Source organism: Cnephaeus nilssonii (genome assembly GCF_951640355.1).
Source record: "Cnephaeus nilssonii genome assembly, chromosome: 4".
Lineage (NCBI taxonomy): Eukaryota > Metazoa > Chordata > Mammalia > Chiroptera > Vespertilionidae > Cnephaeus > Cnephaeus nilssonii.
Window position 1 is genome coordinate 36,694,003 of NC_137075.1, and position 11,507 is coordinate 36,705,509.

Below are 11,507 nucleotides of genomic sequence, written 5' to 3' on the forward strand. Positions count from 1 at the left end.
TTGATTAACCAAATTTGACTCAGTAGTTTATTCCATTTCTCTTAAATTAGTGATATCTGAGGTGACTTCAAATGATTGACAAGCTGGTGTAAATACCCAGAATGACAGGTTGGACAGTAGAGATTTAAAGGAATGTAAAAGAAATCCCTCCCCATCCCCCTCTCCATCCCCCTCCCCCTCCCCCTCTCCCTCCCCCTCTCCCTCTCCCTCTTCCTCTCCCTCCTTCTCTGAAATCATTAAAAATATATTTTTTAAAAAAGTGGACCACCAAAACCAGTTATCCAAACACATTTTGTTGGGCTCTCAAAATTACCTAGTAGATGTTTTATTTTGGCAAACCTACTAAGGTAGGCTGTTCTTCTGGCTCTGGCAAAATTAGTTATTTGAATAGGCTCAAGGGAATTTTTAGGGGGTGATAAAAACATTCTAAAAATGGATTGTTATGATGGTGGCACAACTCTGTAAATTGGTTATAATAATTGAATCACATACTTTTAATGGATTAGTTTTATGGTCTGTAACTTATATCTCAAGAAAGTCATTTATTATAAGAATCATTTGAAAAAATGGTTTGATAAAATTTATAAACACACATGAATTTATAATAATTATTACTTGTTTATTGTATATGTTGTAGAACATAAACCCAAAGGAAAAAATGATCCATAATCTCAACATTTGGAAATAAAAGTATTAAATTTTATTTATTATTTTTTAAATAAATTTTTATTGATTTCAGAGAGGAAATGAGAGAGAGAGAGAGAGAGAGAAAGAAAGAAACATCAATGATGAGAGAGAATCATTGATGGGATGCCTCCTGCACACCCCATACAGGGGATTGAGCCCCTAGCCTGGGCATGTGCCCTAACTGGGAATCAAACTGTGAACTCCTGGTTGGTAGCTCGATGCTCAACCGCTGAGCCATGCCAATTGGGCTTTATTTATTTACTAGAGGCCCGGTGCATGAAAATTCATGCACTGGAGGGGGTGTCCCTCAGCCTGGCCTGCCCCCTCTCACAGTCCATGAGCCCTCAGGGGCGGGAGGCAACCTGGCGATCAGGGGAAGGCAACGCCCCATCACAACTCTGCTGCTGCCACTGCCGGCAGCGCGCAAGCCTCGGCTGGCCCTGGTTACCTGAGCCTTGCGCCAGCCCTGGGCGGCTGGGCAGCCACCATCTGAGGCTTGCCTGTGCCTTGGGCCGGCCCTGGGCAGCTGGGGGGCTGCCGGTACTGGGGGACTCTGGAGGCAGGCGCACAGAGAGGCTGGACCCGCCTGGGGGCGGGGGCGGGCCTGGCCCTGCTGCGTGCCTGCCACCTCAGCGGGGCTGAGGGGACTGGGCACCGCCATCTTGTGGCTGTGAGCGCCGCCATCTTTGAGGGTGGGGCAGTCAATTAGCATATTCCCTCCTTATTGGCTGTGGGCACCACCATCTTTGCGATGGCATGAGGGTCAATTAGCGTATTCTTTATTAGATAGGATTTTTAACAAAGCAAAAACATTTTTTTTCATTCTAAGAAGGATTTTAACAGAAACAGTATACCTGAATGACATGTATATGTGAATTTAAATTTAAGAACAATAATAATAATAGTTATAACATAATAACATAATAGTTATTAGTCTGTAACATAGTATGGGAAGGGAGAGTTTATATATTATTTTCCTCCTGTGTTTTATCAATTTCAGAGGTTTCAGTTGTACTTAGATATTAATGGAAGCTTTCATCTGTCTAAACTTTGTAAAAGAAGATGAGCCCTGCTCCCATGAATTGAGTAAATGATGAGTTCTGTTCCTACAGCTGTTTAAATTCTTGTTGAGCCTAAGAGGCACACTTGCCTCACTAAAGCAAGAATGTCAAAGAGATACACAGTCTTTTTTTTATTCTTCAATTATAGTTTATATTCAGTATTTTTAATGTATCTTTTCATACTGTACACATATTTTATAATTTGATGTTTAATAAATTTAGACATTTTTCCATGTGATTCACAGTTCTATAATTTTTTAATAGATACACAGCATTACATTGAATATACCTTAATTTCTTTACTATGATTTGGTAAACTTAGTATTGTTTCTCTCTGGCATAACAGCTTTAAAAGCATTTTCTGTGTCATATAAGCAGAAAAAGTTTTTTTTAACTAAAATGGCCATAAGTGGTATAGTTAAATGAAGATGAGCATCATATTTAGGATTATAATTACAAGTAAAGAAGAAATAAAGAAAGGTAGAAAATACATTATTATTAAACTAAAACCATAATGAAGTGATGCAAAAAAAAAAAAAAGATTCTTTTTGCCAGTGAAAATGTTCTCAGAAAATTTGATACTGAAATAATAGAAAGTGAGCAATGATAGGAGAATGAAGAAAGTGTGTATAGTATATGTAAGAAAAGAGGAAGGAAGGAAAATTTGGCTTAATATTGAATTATCATGGAGCCTAGAGAATAGGATGGTAACTAAACTTTAGTGTTAAAGAGAATCACTGTCGCCCTGGCCGGTTTGGCTCAGTGGATAGAGCATCAGCCTGTGGACTGAAGGGTCCCAGGTTCGAATCCCGTCAAGGGCATGTACCTTGGTTGCAGGCACATCCCCAGTAGGGGACGTGCAGGAAGCAGCTGATCGATGTTTCTAACTCTCTATCCCTCTCCCTTCCTCTCTGTGAAAAATCAATAAAATATATATTTAAAAAAAGAGAGAGAGAATCACTGTCATAATAATTCATTCACAAATATTTATTGAAGGTTCTCTACTGTGTAATGCATTCTGTAGGCTTTAAGGAGATAGATTGGTGGGTAAAAAGTAGACACTGCTCCTACTTTCATGTAGTTTTAGAAGTGAGGTGGCCAACACTAGTCAGATAATCACAGAAACTACATACCTTGAAGGAAAGGAACATGTAACTATATAACCTAAAAATCTGGCCTTGATTGAGATCTAGGTTGATTCCTCAGTTGAGTTGAAAGAATAAACATTGAGTGCAGATGCCTTTAAAAAAGTTTAAGTTGTGTATTTGAATTAGTGCCATGGTGTAAGACATTTTTTCAAGGCCCTCTTTTTACTTTGCTCTCTGATTTTTTTATTATTATTATTGTTAATCCTCATCCAAGGATGTTTTCCCCTTTTTTTTGGAGAGAGGGAAAGACAGAGAGAAACATTGATGTGAGAGAAACACATCGATTGGTTGCCTCCTGCACTCGCCTCTACCAGGGCCAGGCCTGGGAGGAGCCTGCAACCCAGGTATGCGCCCTTGATGGGAATTGAACCCCGGACCCTTTTGTCCACAGGCCTAGGCTCTGTCCACTGAGCCAAACTGACTAGGGCTGCTCTCTTATTTTGATTATTTTTCAAAAATCTTCCTTATACTCATACTTAACTAATACATTTATTGATTTATCTATAAAATAACCCTTTTTCCTGATTGGCTAGTGCTTGATCTAAAAATCTAAAAGTAATACCATATTATTTTGTCAAAGTTCAAATACACATAACCTTGATCTAATTGTTCCAGTTCTAAAATTGATCCTACAGAAGTATCTGTGCAAGTGCACATATTTACATGTATAAGAATGTTCATTGTTGCATAGTTTAATAGGGAAAAATCAGAATCAATCTAAATAAACATAAAGACTAGAGAATATGTAATTGCTTTTCAAAAATGAGTTTGATCTATGCTTTGACATTTAAAAAATCCTCATAATGTATAGTCAAAAAGTAAGGTTTTCAAAAATACACATAATATTTTCATTTTATAAATGCCTAATTTGTCTGTCTAGAAATGGTTTTGAAAAGATGCATAACAATCTGGTAACTGATTACCTCTGGGCAGTGATATAAGATGTTTTGTGTGCAGGTAGAGTAGCTACTTTTAATCTTATGCAGTTCTGCATTATTTAAATTTTTAATAACAGGAATATATTATTTTATTATATAGAAAACATGAATAAATGAATCAATTTAAATGCTTGTCACATAACTGAATTTTTTTGGTTCCCTTCTCATAATCTATTCAATAGATAATGACTAGGCTATCTTTACCTTTCCCTTTAATCCATATTATAAATTGAATCCTTTAATAGGTGACCTAAAAACAATTTATTTTATAAATTATTGATATTTAAAAGAAAAATGGTAGCAAGTAAGGAAAAGTACAGGTAAAAAATAAATAGGTTCTAAGTGTATTCAGATCCTTTGTTTACAATGTTCAACTGTAATATATATATATATATATATATATATATATATATATATATATATATATATATATCTCCTATCTGATAAAAGAGTAATGTGCAAATTAACCATCACTCTGCTATACCCACAAGCCATGCCCACCAGCCAATCAGGAGCGAGCATGCAAATTAACCCAACCAAAATGGCTGTGACCACGGAGAGAGCAGGAGGCTTGGGTTTCCCCAGCAATGGAGGAAGCCAAGCTTTCCGCACACCCTGGCCTTCCCAGGCCTCCACTCAAGGCTACAAAGTTTCAATTATAGAAGATAAATAAATCCCAACAAAAATGGCCGTGGCCACAGAGCTGGAGAGAGCAGGAGGCTTGAGTTGCCCCCGGTGATGGAGGAAGCCAAGCTTCTGCAGCCCTGGCCTGCCTTGGCCTCCGCTCGAGGCTACAAAGTTTCAATTATAGAAGATAAATAAATCCCAACAAAAATGGCTGTGGCCACGGAGCAAGCAGGAGGCTTGGCTCTGCTCAAGGCTACAAAGTTTCAATTATAGAAGATAAATAAATCCCAGATACCAGGGCCTCCGCTTGGGTTGCCGGGGGGCGTGGCCGGCCTGCAAACCACCACAGGCCCCTTGCCCAGGCCACCCCATGCCCCGAGGGAACCCGCACCCTGATCTGGGACACCCTTCAGATCAAACCAGCTGGTCCCCACCTGTGCACCAGGCCTCTATCCTATCTAATAAAAGAGTAATATGCAAATTGACCATCACTCCAATACACATGATGGCTGCCCCTATGTGGTCAAAGATCCTTCCCCCATGTGGACACAAGATGGCTGCCACAAGATGGCCAGCAGGGGAGGGCAGTTGGGAGGGACCAGGCCTGCAAGGGAGGGCAGTTGTGGGCGATCAGGCCAGCAGGGGAGGGCAGTTGGGAGGGACCAGGCCTGCAAGGGAGGGCAGTTGGGGGCGATCAAGCCTGCAGGGGAGGGCAGTTAGGGGTGACCAGGCCAGCAGAGGAGGGAAATTGGGTGCGACTGGGCCTGCAGGGAAGGGCAGTTGTGGAGCACCCAGGCCTGCAGGGGAGAGCAGTTGGGGACCAGGCCTGCAGGGGAGGGCAGTTAGGGGCAAACAGGCTGGCTGGGGAGCAGTTAGGCATCAATCAGGCTGGTAGGGGAGTGCTTAGGGGGTGATCAGGCTGGCAGGCAGAAGTGGTTAGGGGCAATCAGGAAGGCAGGCAGGCAAGCAATTGGGAGCCAGCAGTCCTGGATTGTGAGAGGGATGTCCGACTGCCCGTTTAGGCCCGATCCCTTGAGGGATCCCAGATTGGAAAGGGTGCAGGCTGGGCTGAGGGACATTTTATGCACCGGGCCTCTAGTATATATATATATTTTTGTTGTTGTTGTTTGTTTGTTTGTTTATATGTTTTGTAAATGGAGTCACCTTTGTATAATTTTTTTATTTTTAATTTTTATTGAATTTATTGATGTGACTTTGGTTAATAAAATTATATAGGTTTCAGGTGTACAACCCTATAATACATTATCTGTATATTGTATTGTGTGCCTACCACCTCAAGTCAAATCTCCTTCCATCACTGTTTATCCCCCATTACCTTCTTCTATCTGCCCCCACCCTCCTTTCCCTCTGGTGATCACCACCTTTGTATAATTTTAAAATATGTCTACCAGAATAATTTAATTAAAAAAAATTATTTCATATCATGTTTCAGTGTGCTTTTTAACAAATTAGATTATTACCTTTCAGGTTTCTCAGGATCATGAAACAATGGCACAAGTTTTGTTCAGCAGGAATTTGAGATTGAATGTAGCTTTAACTTTCTGGAAAAAGAGAAGTATAAGTGAACTTGTAGCTTATTTGGTGAGGTAAGTGTGACCTTTTTGTTCAATAAAAAGTAATTTCTAGTATGCTATTTAGAAGTGCCTCTTCTTTTTTGTTATTACTGGCTAAACTATGTTTAGCTTCAATAGAAACAATATAGTTTAAATTACATTCAACACCAGTTAAGAGTAACCAAAATAAAGGAAACCATCAGTTTTATCAGACCGAATAAAGCTGTTACCTTCTCTTAAGATTCTTTTTTTTTTTTAAATATATTTTTATTGATTTCACTAATGAAGGGAGAGGGAGAGTTAGAAACATCAATGCTGAGAGAGAATCATTGATTGGTTGCCTTCTGCACGCCCCTTACTGGGGAATTGAGCCTGCAACCCAGGCATGTGCCCTGTACCAGAATCGAACCCGGAACCCTTCAGTCCGCAGGCCGATGTTCTATCCACTGAGCCAAACCAGCTAGGGCTTCTTTAAGCTTCTTATCCATTATACTAAGAGATACCAATATTGGAAAACTAAACCTTTAAGAATCCCCTTTGAGTGAAAATTTTAAATATTACTTTCTCAAATGGTAGTGAGGCCTTCCTTTGCCACCTTATTTAAAAATACACATTTCTTTACTCCCTATCTTTTCTGTTTTATTTTTCTCTGTAGCATTTACCACCATTTGCATGTTCTATATATTTTACTTATTTATATGTTTTCTAGACGCCTGGTGCACAAAAATCATGCACTTGGGTGGGGGGTTCCCTCAGCCCAGCCTATGCCCTCTCACATTCTGGGAGCCCTCGGGGGATATCCGACTGCTTCGGAGGCAGGAGAGGCTCCTGCTACTGCCTCTGTGCTCGCCAGCTGTGAGCCTGGCTTCTGGCTGAGCAGCGCTCCCCCTGTGGGAGCACACTGACCACCAGGGGTCAGCTTCTGTGTTGAGCGTCTGCCCCCTGGTGATCAGTGCGTGTCATAGCAACCGGTCGTTCTACCATTTGGTCGATTTGCATATTAGCCTTTTATTATATAGGATTGTCTGTCCCTGCATTGTCCCACCCACCTCCAACTCCCCCCCCCCTCTCTTTCTCTCCCTCTCTCCCCCTCTCCCCCTCTCCCCCTTCCTCTCTCTCTCTCTCTCTCTTACACACACACACATACACACTAGAATGCAAGTCCTATCTCTTTGTTTGCTGATGTACCCCCAACATCTGGCTAATCATACACACTTGGATTATTTGTTGAATGAGTGAATTTCTCAAAGGCAGTGTGAGGGTCATCCTATATAATAAAACCCTAAGCCGGCAGTTGGAGACCTCCCGAGGGGTCCCGGACTGCAGGAGGGCACAGGCTTGGCTGAGGGACACCCCCCCCTCCAGTGAATTGGGCCTCTAGTATGAAAATAATTGAAGAAATTATCTAAGTAATGCTATTTTTGTACCCATAGGATAGAAGACCTTGGAGTGGTGGTGGATTGTCTTCCTGTGCTTACCAATAGGTAAAAAAAAATATTTTTCAGAAAATAAATTAGTTTAAAAAAACAAATTATGACCTATTCATATTTTTATGACTTGTATTTATTTTAGTTTACAGGAAGAAAAACAATACATCTCACTTGGCTGCTGTGTAGACTTGTTGCCTCTTGTAAAGTCACTACTTAAAAGCAAATTTGAAGAGTAAGTGCTAATCTGAATCTCAAGTCATTTTTCTTTTCAACATTCTGTGCCCTGTGAGTGCATTAGTAGTAGATTGAGCTCCTTAAAACATACATGGTTTCTCTTTTTAACTTGCTTATAGTCCAGTTAGGAAAAGAATATGAAGTGACTAAAGACAATTACAGAAACATCTATAAACAAGTTATATAAAATACAGTTTTGTGAAATAAATGTTTAGAAGAGGGAAAGGTCAATGTAATATTTGCGTTGGGTTATTTTTGAGTAGTGGAAGTATTATTTTATGTAAAGGCTTCTTAGATGAAAATACTTGAATTTTGTAACAAAATGTCATTTCAGATATATAATAGTTGGTTTAAACTGGCTTCAAGCAGTTATAAAAAGGTGGTGGTCAGAACTATCGTCCAAAACAGAAATTATAAATGATGGGTGAGTATACCTTTAAAGATAACCTTATGCTTCTAAATTTTATTTTATTTTATTTTTTTCCCCAGAAAAGCAGTTGGATTTAACTAGATGATAATTTTATTGTTTGATCATCAGTATATAATATTCTCTTTATTTTCAGGGAAATATTAAATTGGGATACACTGTTCATATGTGAAAATTACACATAGAAGTTGAATTTCAGAGCCCAGTAACCTCTTCTTTTAGCAGAACCCTACTCCTCATTTTAGAAGGAAAAAGCACAGCAGTGATTTAACCATTGTAATGAGTAAGAGAGAGAAAAAGAGACAGTCCTTAGTGGAATAAGTAATGAGGCACAGGAATGGAGGTATCCTGCAGAGTCCTTTAGCTACCTAGACACTAACCTTAGAATCCAATTCTAAGAACTATATTATAATCATCATAATTTGAGTATTGCAATTAGATTTAGTTTCTGTGATTGGCATATACTATTTTAAAGAGTTGCCTGACTTCAGTAGTATAATATTCTCTAATGAATACTTGAAAATTTTAAAATTATTTTCATTAAATGCATTTACTACCAAAGTTCATGTCATATTTGCATTTTCTTTTTTCCTCCTAGAAATATTCATATTTTAAAACAACAATTAAGCAGATTGTGGGAACAAGAAAACCATCTTACTTTGGTTCCAGGATATACTGGTAATATAGCTAAGGTAATCTATATTTAAGCTTAAAAATTTAAGGTTAAAAATTAATATTTAAGCTTAATTAAAATTTAGAAGTAATATGGAAGTATGCAGTTATAAATTAATTCTTTCAAATCTTGAGACAAAGTAATTCAGTACTATTCAGTAAGATCTACAGTCAGTTTCATATTTGCAAATGCTTATGGTCTTCTGGATATGAATGTGACTTTGACAGGGAGCACAAAATTACCCATTGAATGTGTTTGAAATATAGCCACAGAAATAATGTGTTGGAGGTTGTTTAATGACCTAGTTCCAGTCAAAGAAAAATATTTGAAAAAGTTAAAAATTCAGGTAAGGAAGGCATCTGAAGATTAAGTGAGGAATACAATTAAATGTTTTGGGGGTGTTATATTTTACTTGACTATTGCTAATATGCTCTTTAGGAAAGTATACTGTTCAAATCACAATATGAATTTGATATTGGTCTTTATTGATATATTTGTCTCTTAAAGGAAAAGGTACATTAGATTTTAATATTTAAACTACAGAAAAGATTGGTATATAAAACACATGTAATTGCAGAAAAAAGTCATTGTTAAATGTTTCCACCTTTTTACTGAGCATATTGCTATCATAAATGGGCATTAGTCAGAAATATATATTTTTTTAATTTAAAAAAAATATAATATACTAAATAAGAGGATTTATGTTATAGACTTAATTGTAAAAATTTTCTTGGATACTTTTCAAGGACAAAAGCAAAATGATGTACCAAGCATGTGTTTTACCACTGTGTATAATTTAACTTTGTAGAATTTTTAATGATTAAAATATTATAAACAGAAATCAGTTTTCCAGAAGTATTTTTCTGTTGTTCTTTTGATAATGGTGGGGTCGGGGGAGAGACAATGAAGCATAAAAGCTGAAAGAAATTGGAATGCTTTAGAGCATACCTGATATATCACATTATTCTGAAGGGGTCTTATATTCTTGGTAACAGAACTGAAAAATTAGTATTTTCTTAGAAATTTGCTTTTGATTGTAATTTTTTATAAAGAATGAAGCTTTATTATGAACATGAGATTAAGATAAAGACAATATGGAGTGATTAAAAGTTCTATGAAGTTCCTTAAGCTATGATAAAAGACCTCTTTTATAAGATTAAACACTCAATTATAATTTTCTTGAAGGTAGAAATCAGAAAGATAGCCTATCATCAAACTGAAAGAATTGTTGTTAATGATTTAATGATTTTGCCTAGTTATAAAGACAGAAGTGCTTGATCACAAGAACCAAACCATTTACTCAGCACTTAGCAAACACTTATTGAGCCCTTGTTGTGTGCCAGGCCCTGTGCTAAACAAATGCAGATTAACAAGTTGAGTACACCGCATCATTTACATCAGTTACAAAGGGAAACTGAGGCAAATCAAGTAACAAAAGGGAGAAGAAAGGGGTTGTGTATCTATGTATTTAATGTACTACCTAATGAAATATTTTTGTTTTATTTTCTAAGGATGTAGATGCTTATTTATTACAGTTGCATTGAAAGACTTCATCTACTAAAGAGCATTTGGTTATTCAAAACATCCCTGGACTATATGATTTCCAAACAAGTCTCATTGGAGAACTGTGAACTGTGGAAGAAATCAAAACCTTTTTCTTTTAAAGCCACGTATGAAACCAATAACAAAACCCTAACAATCTACTTCACATTGAAGTGGAAAAATATCCGAAAGGAGCAGCTTCAACTTTAATAAGGTGAAAGTGCACTATGAAGATTGTTCACCTTTGCTGCATTTGGGATTTATATGGTTGCTTGGCAAGAACTACTGGATCTTAATGCAATCCTTCATAAGAATATACTTTATACTATGTGAAAAAATAAGACAAAACTTATAACTAGGAAAAGCAAAGACCAATCATCATTACTTTTTTTTTAAGATTGTGTTTTATAAGAAAACACTCAAATGTGTGCAGCTATTTTCTTATGTTGAAAGACTTTGAAAGTTTTAAACATCATAGCAAATAATCAATACTAAAAGTTTTTTTGTCCACACTGAGATACTGTGTAAACAAAATGCCTTAATTATTAATAAGCCAATGTATATGATACCAAGATCTGTTTTAAAAAAAAAAGTAAAACCAACCATGCTTCTGGCATGAAAGTTATGGAATTAAATCAGGGGTTTCCATTCATGTGGAATGTTGTTAAAACTTATTCCACACCACCTTTAAAACTTGAGAATATTTTTAATATCTCTAAAAATTTTTTGCCGAAATTGTCATGTCATGTATGTATGTGTTATTACTATATAAAAGAAAGAGGTGAATATGTATTTGTATGTGTGCTTAGCTGGAAATGTTCATAGAGTTGGCTAATTTATATTCACTTTCTATTGTATATAGATTTCTAATATTTTCAGTTCTGTATCATTTAAGCTTCATTTGAGTAAATTTACTAAATATTCCCATTTTTTGCTTTTTAAAAATCTTGTTTTGTATGAATTCTAATTGTTTTTCACTACATTATGATTTAAAGAATTACATACAATGCTTTAGCAATGTTTACAGTTAGTGCTGACCTTATATTTTGAATTCCAATACTTTATATTACTACCTCCTCCAATGGTTGGTATGAAATGCCAGCAGACTGTATGAGGTCTTTGTTTTTCCTTAATACCATTTTTTGGTGTCAAGGACCCCACTTGTG

At 37.0% G+C, this 11,507-nt stretch overlaps 1 protein-coding gene across 1 annotated transcript in view; it reads left to right on the plus strand.

The window, feature by feature from the left end:
• Positions 1–10,542, plus strand: part of KATNBL1 (katanin regulatory subunit B1 like 1) — a 50,518-nt gene extending 39,976 nt beyond the window's left edge. Inside the window, exons 5-10 of the mRNA XM_079767612.1 lie at positions 5,950–6,068; positions 7,469–7,519; positions 7,608–7,697; positions 8,034–8,123; positions 8,725–8,818; positions 10,311–10,542. Coding sequence (XP_079623738.1) covers positions 5,950–6,068; positions 7,469–7,519; positions 7,608–7,697; positions 8,034–8,123; positions 8,725–8,818; positions 10,311–10,343 — 477 coding nt within the window. The 3' untranslated portion in view covers positions 10,344–10,542. The remainder of the gene's footprint in view (positions 1–5,949; positions 6,069–7,468; positions 7,520–7,607; positions 7,698–8,033; positions 8,124–8,724; positions 8,819–10,310) is intronic.
• The last annotated feature ends 965 nt before the right edge of the window (positions 10,543–11,507 follow it).